This window comes from Hemiscyllium ocellatum, chromosome 2 (genome assembly GCF_020745735.1).
Source record: "Hemiscyllium ocellatum isolate sHemOce1 chromosome 2, sHemOce1.pat.X.cur, whole genome shotgun sequence".
NCBI lineage: Eukaryota > Metazoa > Chordata > Chondrichthyes > Orectolobiformes > Hemiscylliidae > Hemiscyllium > Hemiscyllium ocellatum.
This window is the reverse complement of record NC_083402.1, coordinates 122,632,812-122,655,242: the sequence shown is the minus strand read 5'-3', so window position 1 is coordinate 122,655,242 and position 22,431 is coordinate 122,632,812. Positions and strand designations below refer to the sequence as shown.

General features: G+C 41.0%; 1 protein-coding gene across 5 annotated transcripts in view; it reads left to right on the top strand.

The window, feature by feature from the left end:
- The window catches only part of tjp2a (tight junction protein 2a (zona occludens 2)), a 140,292-nt gene that overhangs the window by 69,566 nt on the left and 48,295 nt on the right, over positions 1 to 22,431 (top strand). For all 5 annotated transcript variants that reach the window (XM_060839695.1, XM_060839686.1, XM_060839677.1 and 2 more), the window contains 3 exons: positions 5,115 to 5,217; positions 9,589 to 10,246; positions 20,954 to 21,057. In XM_060839695.1, coding sequence (XP_060695678.1) covers positions 5,115 to 5,217; positions 9,589 to 10,246; positions 20,954 to 21,057 — 865 coding nt within the window. The remainder of the gene's footprint in view (positions 1 to 5,114; positions 5,218 to 9,588; positions 10,247 to 20,953; positions 21,058 to 22,431) is intronic.

Below are 22,431 nucleotides of genomic sequence, written 5' to 3'. Positions count from 1 at the left end.
AAAAAAACTTTCTTATTGCTATATAATTAAATCTCTAATATGAAGTGTAAGCCCCACAATGTTCGGGCGTTGGTTTAGCTCTGTTGGCTGGATTGTTGGTTTGCAGAGCAACTGTGGGAGGAAGCCCCCACGCAGATAAGGGGAGAATGTACAAACTCCACGCAGACAGTTGCCTGAGGCGGGAATTGAGCCTGGGTCTATGGGTCCACCAGTTTCATTCATGATTCCAAAATGTTTTATTTACAGGAACAATTTTCAGTTTAAGATTTGAACTCTGTAACAAAAAGGGGTAATGGGACAAGTGATATCCTTGTTACACTAGTTCTAGACCATGAGCATCTCTAACAAGAGAATCCAATCATTGTCTTTTGATACTCAATTTGAGTTGATTTATTATCCTCATATGCACTGGGATACAATGAAAAGTATTGTTGAATGTATTAACCAGACAAATCATACCTTTTATAGAAGTGCATCAAGTTAATAGAACAGAATGCAGAATATAGTGTTATGGCTGCAGAGAAAGATCTAATGAGGTCCTTTCATAAGTCTGATAACAGCAGGGAAGATGCTGTTTTGAATCTATTGGTACATGTTTTCAAACTTTTGTATCTTCTGCCTAATCTAAGAGGATTTCCCCCACACTCAGCTTCCAGAACCCAAACACACAAGTCCAACCAAAACACACAAACTGGCTACACTAGTAGAAGTCTGTTTTGTAGTTTTAGCCTCCCAATGAATTGGTGATTATGTAAGTATGTCTGACCTGTACCACTTCTGCTGTATCCTGTCTGCAGAGTTGTGGGACAATACATTATATCCTGTATAGTGAATAGTGACTGTCAGCAATGTAAGATTTGTGACCTTAAAGATATGTGTCCATCACACATCACAATATCATAAGTAATCTAATCTAATATCAAGTTTAGGGGCATGAAAATCGTTTAACCAAAATGTCAGATTCTCAGGCCCATCTTATTTCATTCCTGCATTTTGGCAGAGGTTTGATCTGAGAATGAAAGGTTGTTAAACAATCACTGCAATTGGTCTCTAGCAATTGATGTATAACAGATCCCGCCACATGAGCCTGTATATTGGAGAACTTTGTGAGCTGTGGGTCCAAAATCACCTGTGAGATCTATAACACGTCATATCTCAACTTTGATCGAGGTAATAACCTTGAGTTACAAGAACATTAGAAAACTTAAGTTGTTAACAGTTAGAAAGTGAAGTGTATAGATGAGAGGTTGAGAGAATTAAGATAAATGTGTTTTGCTTTTAATTTTAAACTTGTTATATGATAGTTCTGCCTGTAAGACTCCCTAGAGTTTCTGTGTGAAGTGGGGATCTAAAGCAGATCACACAGGGAATTCTGAATTTGCTCTTGCCAAAGGCATATTGTCATTTTAATTTGTTCAGCATGCTTTAGAAGGCTGCTGTAACTAATGAGAAACCAATGGTGCAACCACTAATAATTGTTATTGACTTGGGAACAGTCGTTAACTAAAATCTAATACATTATAATAAAAAGTAAAATATACTTTTGTTTAATTTTGGAAAGAAGATTTTCATATTGCAGCACAAGTACATAAGGATTTGAGGCCCATTGTCCTTTTTTTTTGCATTTCAAGGGAAATATTATAAATTTGGATTTGATCAACAACCTATTAGTGAACTCTTTCCCATGGGTGATATTTCAGGCTTTCTGCTTATAGTCAGAAGATTTTGTTTGCATAATTTTTTAAAAAAGTATCAGTCATGTTGGCTTTCTTTCACATAGTTTATCACCACCAACACGCACATGCGCCATATGCGCACATATTGTACTCTATGCCTCTCTCTGCGCCGTGTATGTTTATGGGACACGTATAAAGGGCCCAACATGTAATTTATACAAAGAGACATAAGTGTTGTATAAATATTTTTGCTGTAATTAAAATTGGCCAGAGACTTCTCTTCATTACATGCATGAGTAAATTTCAATATTCTATATACCTCAACCTCTGGATGAGTGCTTCAAATCCTCATAATCATTTTAAATACAGCTAATGAAGATGCTCCAACTTGTAATCATGTCTGATGCTTACTCCATTAAACTCTAGCTAATATTCAATGATCTTGCTCAAATAAGAAGTTGTTCTTTTTTTGAAAAGGTGTCCTTGCTGATTTTTGCAAATAATCTGCTTCAATGATGGCTCCTTAGTTCCTTATGATTGCTTTCTATGCTATTTCTTTAGTTTCTTTTATCTATTCCCTGGCTCTGGAGTTGAATTTTTTTTTTAATCTTGCTTGCACCCTGTCTCTTGCCCCATCAATTCCCATCCTGGGACACGCCATGAACCCCAAAACAAAAACAGCAGTGTGGGTAGTATGTATGTAATATGGATTGCAGTGATAGGGGAAGGGAGATCACCACAAATAGGGGGTGCACAGTAAATGGCTGACCTTGGCGAACTTACTCCCATTCTTTGAAACAATTTTAAAAGTAATGATGAACGGTTGAGACTTTGGGCAAAAATCAAATCCAAAATTTGGTCTTTTTACAAATGGTGAAGCACTTTGCTCCACTGTTTCTCCATCCCCACTCCCACCAGAGTAAAGTTTACAGTAACTGATTTAATTTGATGAAGCTTTATGTTGACCTTTGGATTGACATGAGACTGATGCAGTGGCTGATGTTTGAGTGAAAGTAATCCAGTCGTGATTTGGGTATTTAACATGAAACACTTTAGTAGTCAGTGATCTCTTTTGGGAGTTTCTATCCCAATATTTGTTTCCTGATGTTCTGTGTCCTTCACATAGGTTGTATAAAAGTAGTTGTCGGTGATAACATGAGATATTTTGAAGCTTCAGGTCAACTATATTTAACAGACTGTGTCATTTCTATGGCACCTTCCGTGACCTCACTATATCCCAAAGTAGTTTACACGTAGTGTTGTGTAGCCATGGAGGAATTTGTTCACAGCCAGCTTCCACAGACAGCAATGTGACAGTAAGCTTTTCTCGATGTTGGTTGAAAGATAAACCTTGGCCAGAGCAGCAGATATATTTCCTCTGCTCTAAAAGTATTGCCATGAGATCTTGTATGCTGAAAAGTGTGTTGCTGGAAAAGCGCAGCAGATCAAGCATCATCAAAGGAGCAGGAGAATCGATGTTTCGGGCATAAGCCCTTCTTCAGGAGCTCCTGCTCCTTCGATGCTGCCTGACCTGCTGCGCTTTTCCAGCAACACATTTTTCAGCTCTGATCTCCAGCATCTGCCGTCTTCACTTTCTCCTATGAGATTTTGTATGCCCATTTGAGATGGCAAATAGGGACTCCGTCTAGCTTTTGATCCAAAAAGTGGTATCTCTGACAGTGCAGCATTCCCTCTACTGTGCTGGATGTCAGGCTATTGTACAAAATACAGAGGCATGGGATTGAGGGTGATTTAGTGATTTGGATCAGAAATTGGCTTGCTGAAAGAAGACAGCGTTTTAGATTAGATTAGATTAGATTACTTACAGTGTGGAAACAGGCCATTCAGCCCAACAAGTCCACACCGACCCGCCGAAGCGCAACCCACCCATACCCCTACATATACCCCTTACCTAACACTATGGGCAATTTAGCATGGCCAATTCACCTGAATCGCACATCTTTGGAATGTGGGAGGAAACCGGAGCGTTGTGGTTGATGGGAAATATTCACCCTGGAGTTCAGTGACTAGTGGTGTACCGCAAGGATCTGTTTTGGGTCCACTGTTTGTCATTTTTATAAATGACCTAGATGAGGACATAGAAGGATGGGTTATTAAATTTGCGGATGATACTAAGGTTGGTAGAGTTGTGGATAGTGATGAAGGACATTGTAGGTTACAGAGGGACATAAATAAGCTGCAGAGCTGAGAGCTGGCAAATAGAGTTTAATGTGGAAAAGTGTGAGGTGATTCAATTTGGAAGGAGTAACAGGAATAATGAGTACTGGGCTAATGGTAAGATTCTTGGTAGTGTAGATGAGCAGAGAGATCTGTGTGTCCACGTATGTAGATTTTTGAAAGTTGCCACCCAGGTTGATAGGGTCATTAAAAACTAACACACTGTATGCTTTTTTTATTGGTAGAGGGTGCAACCATGCTTGGGGTATTGTGTACAGTTCTGGTCACTGCATTATAGGAAGGATGTGGAAGCTTTGGAAAGGGTTCAGAGGATATTTACTAGGATGTTGCCTGGTATGGAGGGAAGGTTTTACAAGGAAAGGCTGTGAGGGAATTGAGGCTGTTTTTGTTGGAGAGAAGGAAGTGGAGAAATGACACAGTTGACACCTAAAATAATCGGAAGGTTAGATTGGACAGTGAGAGCCTTTTTCCTCTGGCAATGGCTAGCATGAGGGGATATTGCTTTAAATTGAGGGGTGTTAGATATAGGACAGATGTCAGAAGTAGGTTCTTTACTCCGAGTAGTAAGGGGAAAGTGAGGACTGCAGATGCTGGACATCAGAGCTGAAAATGTGTTGCTAGAAAAACGCAGCAGGTCAGGCAGCATCCAAGGAACAGGAGAATCGACGTTTCGGGCATGAGCCAAATAAGGGCTCATGCCCGAGTTGTCGATTCTCATGCTCCTTGGATGCTGCCTGACCTCCTGCACATTTTCAGCTCAGGGTAGTAAGGGCATGGAAAGCCCTGCCTGCAACAGTATTAGACTCGGCAACTTTTAAGGGCATTTAAATGGTCAATGGATAGGCATATGGATGAGAATGGAATAGTGTAGGTTAGATAGGCTTCAGATTTGATTTCACAGATTGGTGCAACATCGAGGACCGAAAGGCCTGTATTGCAGTGTAATGTTCTGCATACCTTTGTAGTGGGACCTGAACATTTTGACTGGGGTGAAAATGATGCCAGTATGATTCCAGATTCAAATAAGAGGTAATTGGAATTGTGTAACTTCGAAAGCATCTGGTATTTCAAATGAAGAGAATTGTTTATTGCATTTCATGAGTAGTGTTTAAAATGAATGTGTTTATATTTCCAAATTTTCTACTAGAATGTTGGAATAGTTATTTCTGAATGTGTATCAAATTGTATTTACTAGAAATGCAAGTTCTATAATTGTGAATGTTTTCTCTCTCTCAATAGAGAAAATGACCGTGTCATAAATGTTAATGGATTTCCGATGGAAAATGTGCCTCACTCTGTTGCAGTACAACAGTTGAGAAAATGTGGGAAGGTAGCTCAAATTGTAAGTGATACTGACTCTCTTTTTTTATTTTAAAATCTCCCAGCCCAGTATTTTTTATGTTCACCACTGAAAAGCAGCCAAGCAGTGAATGGTCAAACTAACTGGGATTAGTCCCATTACAACCAGAAAGTGTTTTTGTTATATGCACAAGATGTTGTAACCTAGAACATGGGTAAAAGCAGATTCAATAGTAACTTGCAAACAGGAATATGATAAAGGGGCAAAATTATATGAAAAAAAGAGGCAGAAGTTGCAAAACCAACTAAATGGATGCTGTCTTTCTGGACATATTAGCATCTAAACTGTATAGGCTGGATGAGCACAGGCAGCCAAACATAAATTGATTTAAAGTAATCATGCTACAAAATGGCAGCAGTGTACACCCTCTATGCAAATCATTGCAATAGCTCTCCAAGGCTCTTTTTAAACAGCACCTATTAGAAAAATAGAAGGACAAAAGGCCAGCAGTTACGTAGAAACACCATGGCCTCAAGTTTCCGATCCTTGCTATCCTGACTTGGAAATATATTGTTGTTCCTTCACTGTCACTGGATCAAAATCCTAGAACTTCCTCTCTTATCCCACCAAATGGGCTGCAGCGGTTCAAGAAGACAGGCTTGTTGCTACATTCAAGGGGAGAGCACCTGCATCCCATAAATACACTGTCCAATGAATTCCACCTGTCTTTTTGCCAGAGTTCTGCACTATTTTCCTTCAAATATTCCCTCCTTGTTTTTGAAAACTTACTATCCATTCTGCGTCCACTATCTTCTATCCTAACTCACTTTCTTTCCCCCCCCTTTAACAATTTTTTTCCTCATGTTTCCTTTTACCCAATTGCCTACCTTGCAGGGAATATAGTTTCTCTTTATTTACTGTACACGAATACCTCCATGTTGTTGACATCTCTATTAAATCTCCACTTGTTTTGCTCGAAGTAGAAATTTTCCAGTGTCTCTGACAATATTAACAGGGCCATGGAAACTAGCCAACAATAAGTGATGCTCTCCCTGAGTATCCATGCTAATATTGACAGACATTGATATCCTTGTAGCAATGTAAAATGCTATTGTCCAAGATCTCTAAGCAGCACTGGCTTTTGTAACACTTACAGTAACTTGTATATGCTTCATGGCATTTCAGCCAACATTCAAATGTCAATGGTTGGTTTAAGTGTATAGTTCTAAGTACAATCTCTTCACTAACTGTGTGACAAGGCTTGGATAAAAATAGGGATTTGAAAAATCAATTTTCCAGTGACTATAATGCAATTATCAGAATCCATTCATCATACAGATTAAATTTCCAGTAGGTTTAAATTGAATAATGCCTACCCTGAATAACTGTGGAAGAAACATTTTTTTTCCATTTCCTCTGGGTTTCAGCTTGTGCTTTAGTCTTTTATATCATTGATTTTTGCTCCCTCTCTCCCAATTTTATTTAAACTTTTATCTACCTCCTCACCTTGTACTTTTGCTGTTCCCAAGAACAATCAACAGAATTATCACTGAATGCTAAAAATCTGGTGCTTTGCTATAAGACTGGGTTTTAAATTAGTGTCAAGCATACTTCCATTTGATCAATCTGTAGATATTTATGAAACTAATTTTGTAAAGTGCCTTATGAAAAGCTTAATTGGAGAGTTTGCATTCTTTTTGTACCCTCCCATCATATAACTGAGAATCAGTGAATGAAACAGCACAGAAGGATGTCTTTTGGCCCATTATTTCCTTTTCTCAAGCATTCATCTATTCATCTTTGAGAGTATTATATAGTTGAATGAAGCGATGAAAAATAATTGTGCAAACCTAAATGCTTTGATGCTTATTTAATTTATTGTTTGTTTAATCAGTTCAGACCAATTTCAGAAATGTAACCTAAATAGGTTAGTTCTTTTGCAACAGTATACTGTTCAAAATGTATGCAATTTTGGAATATTCCTGTGACAGAAGAATTGGCTTGCTGAAATGTTTAAGGTTTCTAGCCAGTATTTTACACTGGCAATCTCTAACCTCTCCTCGATGTGATCCAATGCTAGCTCAATATCCTAACAATCAGCATAAGAGTAAAAGGAATAAATATTGCCATTTTATGTTGCATCATTGAACAATTTAAAATCTCCCCAAGCAGGTGTTTAGCATATAGCTGACACTGAACCAAGTAAGGTCATATTTGGACAGATGATCAGAAGTAGGTAGGGAATTGCATCAACGTCATGAGTATGTTCTCATAGCCTTAGCAAGGACTGGACACCATACATGTGAAAACTGTGTATTGTGTAAGTAGTTAATAAATAGTCATCCGAAGGATGGTAGAGCCATGTTTCGTAGAACCTTGTTCACGAGAGTTCCAGTTGCACATGATGTGACATCAGTATAATCTTTATTATTATTATTATTATTATTATTATATTTTATTATTATTAATTTATTTTATTTTTTATCATTATTGTTATTATAATAATAATAATATTAATAATATCAACTATTACTCCCACATACTAGAGCTGCTAATGGTGGAATAATGGAAAATGGGATGCTGAAGAGGACAGAGACACCTGTTCCTGACATAATGACTTGAAATAGCCACTTTCTCCTTTACCACCTCAGAGTTAATTAAATTGTACCAAATTCTCCCATTCACTTCACTTTCCCTTTTTCTTCCTTGCCTATTTCAAAACTGTTTTGCAGGCCACTTTGATTTTTCTTTGCAAACAGTAAAGAACTAGTTTTATTTTTAAACATTCAGTCAAAACCCAAAATATATTGGCTGGCAAATCACTTAATCTGTTGCATGTCTCTCTCTTTTTGCTAAGATTGCTGTGATTTTTGCCTGGTATTTTGCAGTGTGGGTTCAGAGGAGATATTTCAGCTCTTGAATTATTCGACCAATGTGACTGGTCTGACTCTTGATTCAATTGACCTACCTCAGTTCTATAACACTTGGTGACTTAGTCTAATGTGTACATACACATTTTTCTCTGGATTGGTTTCCGGTTGGTCCTATTACATGTTCCGGGCAGAAGTGGGTACTGCAGATGCTGGAGATTAGAGTGGTGAAGGAAAAGCACAGCAGGTCAGGCAGCATCTGAGGAGCAGGAAAATCGACATTTTGGGCAAAAACCCTTCATCAGGAATGTGGCTGGGAGCCTTAGGGGGTGGAGAGATAAATGGGAGGGGGATGGGGCTACAGAGAAGGTAGCTGAGAGTGCAATAGTTGGATGGAGGTTAGGGTGAAGGTGATAGGTCAGAGAGGAGGGTGGAGCGGATAGGTGGGAAGGGAGATTGACAGGTGAGACAGGTCATGAGGATGGTGATGAAGTGGGGGTAAGGTTGGGGGAGGAGAAATGAGGAAACTGTTGAAATCCACTTTGCCATGAGGTTGAAGTGTCCCGAGGTGGAAGATGAGGCATTTTTCCTCCAGGCGTCAGATGGTGAGGGAGTGGTGATGGAGGAAGCCCAGAACCTGCATGTCCTCGGCAAAGTGGGAGGGGGAGTTGAAATGTTTGGCGACAGGGAGGTGAGGACCACTTTTTAAAAACACATACAGTTAGCTATGACTCAACTGAGGACTACTAAAAAAAAATCTCTGGGACACCTGCACCAATCAATTCCACCGTCCCTTCTCTAATCTTGACTATTACACGTCCCCTCTGGGCCTGTTCTGGATGTGTATAAAGTAAACTATTTCATGCCTGTTCTCCTTATTGATGAACCTTTGTGGCATGTACTTGTTTCTTCAATCTCTAGCACATCCTACATCTCCATCCCTCTAACCTGGCTGATGCCGTGTAACGAGTCTTTGGGAAAGTGAATTTGCACAGCTTTCATTTTTGAAATGGTGCTTCCCTGCATGACAGACTCAGTGTTTAAACAAATGTTTTATTACTTGCTAGCAATTTATCTTTTGCTTTCCCTACCTCCTTTAAAAATTTTTATGTTTCGAGCATTTTTTGGCATTTGATATTAGGATTGAATTGTATAATTCTTGGTTTGGGTTGATGCTGAGAAAATATTTCCTACAACATGACCTACACCGTCACCATCTCCAAATTAATAGACTGATTTTTCTGAACAGAAAAGAGGAAAAGTTTATTTTTCAGTCAAGTTTGTGCATCATTGGAATTCACTCCTCCAGTGAGCTGGTATTGACGATATTTGAGGCTGAACTTAACACATTGGGGAATTGAGGGATAGGGTCATGGTCCAACAAGCCAAAAATAAGGCAGAAGATGACTTTTACTAAAAAAGTCATAACAATCCATTCCATCACTTATTTCTAATACTGATCAGATTTCCAGAGTGCGTTATTCAGTCTCGATGGTTGGTTAATTCAAATTAAACTTGCCAATTGTCAAACTTTCTTCAACAGGTCGTGAAACGGGGTCGGAAAGTTCCAGCTCGGCCGCCACTGACTGAACCCGAAAGTAACTTCTTTGAGATAGCAGATGACTATGACCGTAGAAGTGAGCACAGCATTCAGAGTGAGAGGAGTGATGGGGGGCCCAGAGGCCGCAGCTACAGCCGAGATTGGAGTCCCGACAGAGGCTACAGCCGGGACACAGAGCGTGGCAGGAGCTACGACAGAGCCCACAGCAGAGATCGTAGCTACAGCAGGGATCACAGCCGGGGGAGAATAATCGACGATGACCGTGGCTACGAGCATGCTGACCGAGGTCAGGGACGGGTGTACGACGATGATCGAGGTTACGAGCATGCTGACCGAGGCCGGGGACGGGTGTATGATGATGACCGTGGCTACGAGCACGGTGATAGAGGCCGAGGGCGGGTGTACGACGATCGAGGTTATGAGAAAAGTTACGAGCATGGCGACCGTGACCGTGGGCGGGGCCGGACATACGACGATGATCGAGGTTACGATCGATCCTACGACCATTACCGAGAGCCAGCAAGAGCTCCAAGCCGGGATCGACTTAAATCCAGGAGCCCATCACCTGAATCCTCCTCCTATTCTTACGGGTTACCCAAGCCATACAAAGTCATGCTTGTAAAGAGCAAACCCAATGAAGGTGAGGAGAAGTGTGCTTTTATTTTGTCTGCATTCTCTACATCTCGTGGTCTCTCAATGATTAATTCAGCAAAATATTTGGAGAGTAATTTTGAAGCAATAATAGTTCTCCTGGGTAATTGAAAGGTTGTCCCCTAAAATTGGCATTAATTTGCAGCCGATCAGTAACATAGAATTTAAAAATCTTGAAATTGAGAGTAACTTGGAGATTTGCAAGGTTAGCTAAAGATGTTTAAACTGCACCTTTCAAACCCACAACCATTTTCCATTTAGAAGGACAAGTACAGCAAATGCATGGGAATACCACTACCTGCTAGTTTCCCTCCAAGCCACTCACCATCCTGACTTGGAAATTATATTGCTGTTCACTGGGTCAATGTCTTGGAACTCCCTGCTTTAATGGTATTGCAGATATACCTTACAGCACATGTCTGTAATAGTTCAAAAGGCACCTCATTGCCTTGAGGATAATTAGTGATAGACAATAAATACTGGCCAAGCCAGCGACGTCCATGAGTGATTTTTTTTTTTAAAAATTGCTTGAGGTTTTCTTGTGCAAGACATTATTGAGAGTTTTTAACCACCATTCAGGGAATTCCAGGGTTTTGTCCCAGTACCCATAAAGGAATGGCAATACCATTCCAAGTCAGGATTTGTGTGTGACTTGGAGGGGAATCTTGAAGACAGGCATGTTCCCATTCATCAGCTTCCCTTCACTTTCTTGGTGGCGGAGGTCACCAGTTTAGAAGTTGCTGTCAAATTAGTTGCTGAGCATCCTGAAGTTGCCCTCTGCTAATACTCTTATTCTTGGAGGGAGTGAATGTTGGATGGGGGTGCCAGTCAAACAGGCTGTTTTGTCCTGGTTAGTGTCAAGTTCCTCATGTTGTTGGAGCTAGTGGGGTGTATTGATCAGACTCCTGACCTGCATGTTGTAGGTGGGAGATAGGAGGTGAGTTACTTACCACAGGCATCCTAGCTTCTGACCAGCTCTTGTAGCCACTATATTTATATGGCCAGTCCAGGTCAGTGTCTTGTCAATGGCAAACAGTGGTAAATCAGATTAGAGTTAAAAGTTGGTGAACAGCTAATTACTGAGCTTATGCCATTTGCTAAGCTAAGTGATTCCACAAGCAACCGATCAGATCTAAGCTTATCTGTCCTGCTACGTCAAGTTATGAATAGCTACTTAAGTGTTGGAATCCCATTTAGCAGATTAATCGATGGTTGGAAGTATATTCGTTTTGGGGAGGTAATTGACTGACTGTTGGAATTGTCCTGCTTTTTATGGAACAAACATGTCTGGGCAATTCTTCATATTACCCTGTAGATGCCAATATTGTAGCTGTACGTGAACAGCTTGGTGAGGGGAACACATTTTTTTAGTTCTGGAGCACAAATCTTCGGTACTATTGCCAGAATCTCTTCAGGTCCTGTAGCCTTTGTGCTATCCAATGCCTTCAGCCCTTTCTTAATATTATGGGAATTAAATTGGCTAAAGACTGGAATGTGAGATGCTGCGAACCTCAAGAGGAGCCTGAGATCAATTGGGACCATTGATTACAAATGCTTGAGCCTTATCTTTTGCACTAATGTGCTGGGCTCCCCATCATTGAGGATGGGAAGTGCATATAGTGCTGTCCCATCCTGATTGTCCACTGCAATTCATGACAGGAAGTAGTAGGACCTACAGAGCTCTGATCTGAACCATTGGCTGTGGAATGATTTAACTTTTGCAAGTAGTTTCTGTGTTGTGTGGCTTCGTGAGATTGAACCTCATCTTTTGGTGTGCTCTCCTGAGCTCTTTTTGAACCAAGATTGATTAATCAGTGGAAAGTCTCAGCAAGTTGAGAAGCATATGTGGAATTAACATTTCAATTGAAGTTAAAATGTCAAGTTCAATGTAACTGTTTAGAAGAAACTTCACAGATGTTGTCCAATCTGGTGGGTTTTCCCAGCACTTTGTCTTAATCCTTTGGCTTAATAGAATGGAAGATATGCAGGCCACACAGTTACTGATTGTGGTTGAACATAATTCTGCTGATGGTCCACAACACTTCATGGATGCACAGGTTTGAGTGGCTATGTCTGTTCCAAAGTCTGTACCATTTATCACAACATAATAGGAGTGGCCAATTCTTGTCTAGTGTTCTCATTGAAGATATTTCCTAGCAGTATTGTCATAGACAGATGCATTTGCGACAGGAGGTTTTTCTTGAACAAGTTCAAGTATGTCATGTCACCTTGTTGGTCCCTCACCTCCACTTTCTGTAGGTCTAGTCTACCAGCTACATCCTTTAGGGCTCGACCAACTCGGTCAGTAGTGGTGTTACTAAGCAGTCACTCATGGTGACTGGCATTAAAGTTTCCCAACCTGAGGCCATTCTGTCCTTGCTGTCCTCTGTCCACTCTAAGTGGTATTTAACATGGTGTACTGATCCATTATAGAGTTGTAAAGCCTGGAAACACACCCAACTTGTCTAAGCTGACTAATGTAGTTCCTTTTGCTAGCATTTGGCCCATATCTTTCTCAAACCCTTCTTGTTCATATACCCATCTTGATGCCTTTTTAACTTTTACAATTGTACCAGCCTTCAGCACGTCCTCTGGCAGTTCGTTCCAGACACGCTCCAACCTCTGCGTGAAAATTTGCTTCTCAAATCCCTTTTTAAGATCTTCCCCTCTCACCTTAAATCTATGCCCTCTAGCTTTGGACTCCCCTCTTAGTGGGGAATAGAGACCATCGCGATTTGCCTTATCCATGCCCCTCATGATTTTATAAACTTCCATCAGGTTACCCCTCAGCTTCTGATGCTCCACAGGGGTCTTATTAAAAAAAAGCCCTAGCCTATTCAGTCACCCCCCAATAGCTCAAACCTTCCAGCCCAGGCAACACCCTGGCAAATCTCAGCTGAGAAATCGTAGCAGCAGGCAGTTTCCTTGTCCGTTTTTACCTGAGACTTCATGGGGATCGTGTGTGTACACGCCATTGTGCTGTTACCTTTGCTGGGTCTGCTTTACTGATGTGCCAGGATGTAGCTGGCGGTGGTGTCTGAGACATGGTCATACTCATCAAATCCCACCATGTAGACAATGAGTTACTAACACTGCTGACTCACAGCACCAGGGAATTGGATTTAGTTCCACCCTTGGCCAGCTGTTTGTTTGGAGTTTACACATCGTCCCTGTGTCTGCGTGTGGTTCTGTCGGGTGCTTGGGTTTCCTCCAACAGTCCAAAGATGTGCATTGTCCCAGTTTTTGGCATCAGCCCCCAAGAAATGACTTTGAGAGCTAAAACAGTGATGTGTCTTGTTTTTAGTCGTCTTAAATTCCATAGCCAGGCCACTTGAGAGGGTGGTGTTGAGGATTGTGTTGGCCAGGTTAGGTAAGGACTAACAGGTCTATTTCTGAAAAGATATTGGCAAACTGAACAGGAATTTTTGATCTGAAATGGATACCATTAAACCGGTTTTTAGTTTGAGATTTTATTAATTGAATTTAATTTTCAGCTGAAGGTGGGATTTGTACCAGTATCCTCAAACTATTAAACATTACTACTATACCACGGCCACCCCTAAATATATCTGATAATGTACAAGTTTTCTTGTGACAGGCCACAAGGAGATGCCTAACAATTTAAATAGGGCTGTGTTATGTTCAGTCTCTAACCTAACACTTGCATAGTATTTGTGTTTAATTCCTTCATGGGAGGCACATGTAACTAGCAATCCCTATTTGCCCTTGGAAGGTGGTGAGCTTTCTTCGTGAGCCATGAGAGTGTAGCAGTTATTAGTGCAATTAAATTTTTTCACAGGGAGTCAAAGTACATTCAGGCTAGACGGAGTCAAGATGGTTGATTTTCTTTCCTGTGAGGACATTAGTAAACCTGTTTGGGTTCTACAACAATTCAATAGCTTTGTTTGCTGTTAATAATAACATGGCTTTTATTGATAAAGGATGGTAGCCTGTGACTTTGGCTCATTAAGCCAAAACTCTGGCAAAGTGTAATATAATGCCACTTTACTCCATTTTACCTTTGAGTGCAATCCAGTCATGTTTATATTGGACAATTTGGAAAGGTTTTGCATGTATAATGGCAGTAGGGGACCAAAATCTGGGCAGTTGTGTTATCTTCACACTCCCTTAATCATTTTATTACACTGATTTAAAAATCTGGAGGCTTTTTGACAGATATAAATCCTGCAAAGTCTTGACTTTCTGCTTTTATCTCCCACTTTGAAAGCTTTAGTATTGGGGGTTGGTTTAGCTCAGTTGGTTGGATGGAGCTTACACCTTGAAATGCTTCACAAATTAATAGTGAGAAAACCGTTTCCACTGACAGGGAATCTATAACAAAAGAGGCATTCAAAGGCACAAGAGCCAAAAGGAGAGCTGAGGTTGTATATTATGATTTTAAGTGCATTGTCCAAAAGGGTGGCAAAGCATTCAGGAGATCCTCTGAAAAGAGTGCTGGATAGATTATTGAAGAGGAAGGACAGTAGTTGCATGGGGAGTGAGCATGATTTCAATGTGCCAATGCTGCCTCCTGTGCTGTATGATTCTGATTTGGACTGAACACCAGACTCCTTCAAATAGTATCGATGTTTGATCATTTTAAGGTGACGTACCTGATTTGTACAGTGGAGAAGGAAGGAGTGAATGTGTTCCTGTCATTGCAGCCAATTTTTGAATCTATTCATGTTTTTTTTTGCTATTTTCCCCCTGAGAGAGAGAGCTGGGAACTGGCAGCCTCCATTCCTGTGACACCTCCATCCATGTTTCAATGGATTGTTCAACAGTGCAAGGCAAAAGTGGCTCAGCTGATCCACTAGTAGCTTGTCTATGGCTAAAAGTAGGGAGTCCAAATTCTGACTTCAGCGGTTATACACTGAAGACGGGGAGAGAGAGGGAAGACAAATTAGTATAAATTTAACCTCTCTTCCCAACTGAGGTTTGCTTAATCTATCCTTTTTTGTGCAGATTTTCAAATTGTTATCATTTGTAAGTTCCTATTTAATCATTAATGTCTATTATTTAGGCTTAGTTCTTTAAATTGTTTTAACCAACAGTATTTATAATGGGGAGAAGTAAGTTTTAGTCACTTGGTAGTACAGAATTTAAATATAGCTGAAAAAGATTTTTTTTTGTCTTACACTGAAGACACTTTGCAAGAAATACCAAAATTAAAGGGTAAACAATATTTATACCTTTTTTGAAAGGAAATGCTGATTGGTTTGGAAGTGGACACTGTAGGTGTTGCCACGTTGAATGTAACAATCATGGCTGACAGTTAATTGCCAGGCTTTGGTTAAATGGAACATCAATTCGGAGTCAAGGCATTGCCTTGAGAAATGAACCAGAGAACAACAATCACAGTTTTCATTTTTCAGTCATACAGACAACTTGTGCGGGTTCTTTCTGCAAAAAAAAAGGGGCCCTGGTATTTGAATACTTCACATTCAGTATACATGTGCCACACTGCAAGGCTGGCAATCCAAAATTGGTCGTCAACATACCTCTTTACATACTGTGGACAATATTTGTTAAATAACTTCAATCATCCAAATCATTCCTAATGTTGAACCATTTTTTGTTTTTAAAAGCACAGACATTTGGGTTTAATTAGCACCTTGCTTGTTGCAAACAGCTAAAGAGGTGCACTTTTTGAATGTGATCCATGTGTCTTGCAGAAGTATGGCCTTCCTATCTAGCTTCTCACTACCTCTGAAATTCATATCACATGCCAGTGACGTGTGATAGGCAGGACTTCTCTGGAAGGTTTGACCAACAAGTAAAGCTAGCTGTTTCACACTGTTTTTATCAATAGCAATTCATGTGGTACTTGCCACTGACAGGATGCTGCCATCAATCCAAAGAGTCGTAAGGGGATATTTGGATAGTTGCAAGAGTCTTGGCCAAAGGGATTATTATGCAGTGTCTTAAAGGCAGAAGGAAAATTTCGGGATGAATTCCAGAGCTTTGAAGCCACAGCTTTTTGTAGCGGAGCAATTTTAAATCTGAGTGAGGGAAGAAAATGCTTTAAGTGTCTTCTCATGTAGAAGGTGAGAGTGGGCTCTTATGTAATCTGGGTGATGATACTTTGTTATTTCAAAATGTTTCATTCTTCAGTTTAAATCATTTTGTGATCTTAGTTGCCTTAATATTGGAAGAAAATAATGCAGTTTTTTATTGACTGAACTTCAGAGGTGAGGGGAGAATGACAGCCCTTGATCAAAGCCGCATTCAACCATATGTGGCATAAGCTACTCTAGCAAAACTGACATCCATGGGAACTGGGGGCAAACTTTCTGGTTGGAGTGAGATCTGGCAAAAAGCAAGGTTGTGGTTGGTGGACATCAGTCATCTCCGGTCCAGGGCATCTCTGCAGGAGACCTTCCGGGTCATGTCCTAGGCCCAACCACCTTCAGTTGCTTCATCAATAACTTTCCCTTCATCAGAAGGTTAGAATTGTGCAGTCTTCTGTGAGCATCCCTCGCGTTCATTCATGACTTCTCCAATACTGAAGCAGTCCATTTTCAAATACAACTGTTTCTGGACGATATCTAGGGTTGGGCTGACAAGTGGCAAGCAACATTTGCACCATGCAAATGCCAGGTAATGGCCATCTGCAATAAGGAAATCTAATAGACAATCAGTGCAGGAGTAGACCATTCTGCCCTTCGAGCCTGCACCACCATTCAATATGATCATGGCTTAATCAGTATCCTGTTCCTGCCTTATCTCCATAACCCTGGATTTCACTATCCTTGAGGGCTCTATCCAACTCTTTCTGAATTGAATCCAGAGACTGGGCCTCCACTGCCCTCTGGGGCAGAGCATTCCACACAGCCACCACTCTCTGGGTGAAGATGTTTCTCCTCAATTCTGTCCTAAATGGTCTACCCCATATTTTTAAGCTGTGTCCTCTGGTTTGGCACTTGCCCATCAGCGGAAACATGTTTCCTGCCTCCAGAGTGTCCAATCCTTTAATAATCTTATATGTCTCAATCAGATCCCCTCTCAGTCTTCTAAACTCAAGGGTATACAAGCCCAGTCGCTCCAGTCTTTCAATGTAAGGTAGTCCTGCCATTCCAGGAATTGACCTCGTGAACCTACGCTGCACTCCCTCATTAGCCAGAATGACTTTCCTCAAATTTGGAGACCAGAACTGCACACACTACTCCAGGTGTGGTCTCACCAGGGCCCTGTACAGCTGCAGAAGAACCTCTTTGCTTCTATACTCAATCCCTCTTGTTATGAAGGCCAGCATGCTATTAGCCTTCTTCACTACCTGCTGTACCTGCATGCCTACCTTCATTGACTGGTGTACAAGAACACCCAGATCTCTTTGTACTGCCCCTTTACCTAAATTGATTCCATTTAGGTAGTAATCTGTCTTCCAGTTCTTGCCACCAAAGTGGATAACCATACATTTATCCACATTAAACTGCATCTACCATGCATCTGACCACTCACCTAACTTGTCCAGGTCACCCTGTAATCTCCTCACATCCTCCTCACATTTCACCCTGTCACTCAGCTGAGTATCATCAGCAAATTTGCTAATGTTATTACTAATACCATCTTCTATATCATGAACATATATTGTTAAAAAGCTGCGGTCCCAGCTTTGATCCCTGCCGTACCCCACTGGTCACTACCTGTCATTCCAAAATCACTACTGTTTCCTGTCAGCCAACCAACTTTCCATCCAAGTTGGTACTTTGACCCCAATACCATGCGCCCTAATTTTGCACACTAACCTCCTATGTGGGACTTTATCAAAAGCTTTCTGAAAGTCCAGGTACACTACATCTACTGGATCTCCCTTGTCTATCTTCCGAGTTACATCCTCAAAAAATTCCAGAAGATTAGTCAAGCATAATTTCCCCTTCATAAATCCATGCTGACTCTGACCTATCCTGTTACTACTATCCAGATGTGTCGTAATTTCATCCTTTATAATAGACTCCAGCATCTTTCCCACCACTGAGGTCAGACCAACTGGTCTGTCACTTCCTGCTTTCTCTCTCCCACCTTTCTTAAAAAGTGGTACAACATTAGCTACCCTCCAATCTGCAGGAACTGATCCCGAATCTATCGAACTCTGGAAAGTAATCACCAACGCATCCATGATTTCTCGAGCCACCTCCTTCAGTACCCTGGGATGTAGACCATCAGGCCCTGGGGACTTATCAAACTTCAGACTGAACAGTCTCTACAACACCAATTCCTGGCAAATATAAATTCCCTTAAGTTCAGGTCCTTCAGCCACTGTTACCTCAGGGAGATTGCTTATGTCTTCCCCAGTGAACACAGATCTGAAGTACCAATTCAATTCTTCTGCCATTTCTTTGTTCCCTGTAATATATTCCCCTGTTTCTGTCTTCAAGGGCCCAATTTTAGTCTTAACCATTTTTTTTGCTCTTTTGACATTCAGTGGTGTTTCAATCAGTGAAACCCCCACTATCAATGTCCTGGGATTTACCATTGACCAGAAACTCAACTGACAAACACTGTATTTATATGGATGGTCATGAGCAGGTCAGAGGCTCGCTACCTGACTCCCCAAAAGCTGTCAAGATTAGAGTGCTGCTGGATGAAGGGTTTTTGCCCGAAACTTCGAGTTTCCTGCTCCTCAGATGGTGCCTGACCTGCTGTGTTTTTCTAGCACCACTCTAATCTTGACTCAAAACGCCAGCATCTGCAGTATCCACTTCTCCCAAAAAGCTGTCCACTATCTACAAAGCCTAAGCCAGGAATGTGATGCGATACTCTCCACTTGCCTGAGTGCAGCTCCAATAACACTCCAATTGATACTATCCAGAACAACACACTGCTTGAATGGCACTACTTCCTCAAACATCCAATCCCTCCACCACTGATACATAGTAACAGCAGTGTGTACTGTCCACAAAACATACTGTAGCAAATCACCAAGGAACTTTAGACAGCACCTTCCCAACCCACAACTACTTCCATCTAGAAGAACAAGGACAATTATCACCACCTACAAGTTCCCCTGCAAGCCACTCACCCTCTTGTCTTGGGAATATATTTGATGTGATACATTGTAATTACGTAGTTATAGAGATGTATAGCATGGAAACAGACCCTTTGGTCCAACCCATCCATGCGTACCAGATATCCCAACCCAATCTGGTCCCACCAGCCAGCACCTGGCCCATATCCCTCCAAACCGTTCCTACTCATATACCCATCCAAATGCCTCCAGCCTCCACCACTTCCTCTAGCAGCTCATTCCATACACGTACCAACCTCTGCGTGAAAAAGTTGCCCATTCTGTCTTTTTTTATATCTTTCCCCTCTCACCCTAAAGCTATGCCCTCTAGTTTTGGACTCCCCGACCCCAGTGAAAAGACTTTGTCTATTTATCCTATTCATTGCTCCTCAATTTTGTAAACCTGTATAAGGTCACCCCTCAGTCTCCGACGCTCCAGGGAAAACAGTCCCAGCCTGTTCAGCCTCTCCCTAGCTCAGATCCTCCAACCCTGTCAACATCCTTGTAAATCTTTTCTGAACCCTTTCAAGTTTCACAACATCTTTCCAATAAGAAAGAGACCAGAATTGCACACAATATTCCAACAGTGGCCTAACACATGTGCCTAAAGTACAATGAAAAGCTTCATTTTGGGAGCAGTACTTGGCACACCTCCTCATTCCTGAAGAAGGGCTTACGCCTGAAACGTCGATTCTCCTGCTCTTTGGATGCTGCCTGACCTGCGCTTTTCCAGCAACACATTTTTCAGGCAGGTCATAGTAAACAATGATTTACTAAGCATAGGGTGCTTAGACTGAGGCATAGACAGGCTATAACCGCACAGGAGGTGCACAAAGTAAGATCAACATGAACACGATTAACATTATTTGAAATTTAGAAAGTCCATTGAGCAGCTGAATGTCTGCAGGGAAGAAGCAGTTCTTGAACTTTGGTATGTGTGTTCAAGTTTCTCCCTGATGGAAGAGAGCATTACTGGGGTGAGAGGGGTCTTTGACAGCCTATTTGTGGTAACGTGAAGTGTAAATGGACTCCATGGACGTGTGGTTGACTTTTCTGATGGTCTGGGCTGTGCATTCAACTTTCTGTAGTTTCCATACCAGGCTGTTAAGCACCCTTTGTCCTTCACTGTCACTGGGTAAAAACCCTGGAATTCCCTCCCTAAGTGCATTGAGAGTCTACCTAGAACATGTGGGCTGCAGCGGTTCAAGAAGGCAGATCCCTACCACCTTTTCCAGGGCAACTAGGGGTGGATGATAAGTGCTGGCCGGATAGTGACCCCCACATCCCATGAGTGAATAACAAAACAATTGAAGGGAAGGTGTCATATCAAAGTGTTAATGTGCAGTTTTATTTTAATAAGCAAAATAGTAGTTTTGAGTATGAAACCTTTGGAGAGATGGAGCAATCTAGAACAAACTGATTGTAGGGAGAGAGCGATTTAGAATGGTTTCTAATAAACTTTCTCTGTAAGTGGATCTCTGTCAGTCTGCTTTATTGGCGGTTAGAACAAAAAGTGCAGTTGGACAACATCACCTCAACGTAACATTCAATTACAATCTATTCTAAAAGATGTTGCCAGACCTGGGTTTGGCCGGCAATTTTTATTTTTGTTTCAGATCTCCAGCATCTGCCGTCTTTGCTTTATTATGTTGCTGTATATTTTAAACCTTTCTCAACTGTATCCAACAGAATATGGCCTTCGATTGGGCAGCCAGATTTTCATTAAAGAGATGACTGGAAGTGGCTTGGCAGCAAAGGATGGAAACTTAGAAGAAGGTGACATTGTTCTCAAGGCAAGTTTAAGTTTGGAAATTCTTTTTTAATTTTGTGGAAAATGGGCTTTGCTTCTGAATTTCATTGAATTTTGCAATGCATACAGGCCATTTGCCCGAGCTGATCCTGGAAAATAAAACCTTGCATGGAACTTTTCCTCCCACTCTCTTCATCTCCAACCAATAGCATTCCTCTCCATTTGTGATCAATGCGAAGTTAGAGAAGACGATGTCAGTTGCCTTCGCTACACCTAGTGGGGAGATTCTCACCACTCCTTGGGTGGCAGTTTTTGTTTTTTCTTGTATGACCTATTGGACTTATCAGTAACTATCTTGTTTAAATATTGCCCCTCCTCCCTTCTCCGCAAAATAAAACACCACATCTTCCACTCGTTTCCCCGTCATAATTCGAAGACTCCCATGAGGTCGCACATTAGGGTTCACTTTCAAAAGAAAACAGAGCCAATTATTCTGCTCTTCCGGAGTGAGGAAAACTGAAAGTATATCATCCTTTTAACATTGAAAAGTAATCTTTAAATTTGTTGCCTTTTTTGGTATTTAGTGATTTTTGTGAGTGTTCTTGGAATTAGTACAATAGGAATTCTCAGTGTTTTCAAGTCCATTCTAACAATTTTCTATTTTAATTCTTGATGTCTGTTTTGCTCACCCCTCACTTGTTCTAGTATTCATGTCTTGTGATACTTAGTAGCATCTAATTATATTCACATTTTCCATTGCACGTGACATTTGATGTTCACAACATTAGCAGAAAAATAAGTTCCTTCTGTCCTGCCAATTCAATGTTAAGGGGGTTACCAATTTAAGAGAGGTGAAGAATCTCTTTCAAGAGTGGTGAATCTGTGGAACTCATCATCTGTTGAGGTTGGGTTCTTGAGTGTATTCAAAATTGAGAGATGTTTTCATCCAAAAGGGAATTGAGGATTATAGGGATAAGGCTGGAAAGGAGTGTTGGATCAGGTCTGATTTCATTGAATGGCGCTGTGGGCATAATGGGCTGAATGGCCTACTTCTGTGTCTTAATATAATTTATTCCTGTTGTTTATTCCCATAATAAATTTCCATATGTAGCAGTAAGAGTCTTATTGGTATGGCTTGCAAAACTGAAGGGTCAGATCATGCTGTACTGGGAAATATCTCAATGTGTCTTGTCAGTTTATTTCAACACACAATGTTTTGCAGTGTAACAGCTGGGAGTGAGAGCTGATAATGTGTGGCAAGAACTTAGAGGACCTTGGTGAATGACTGGGTCATCAGTCACTCCTTAACCAATGAGATTTAAGGATTGAGCTGAAAATCGGGTGGATAGAGAGAAATCGGGAATAAAGAGAGGAAGCAAGATTGGATCGTGAGAGAATAAAAGAACGAAAGGTGGAA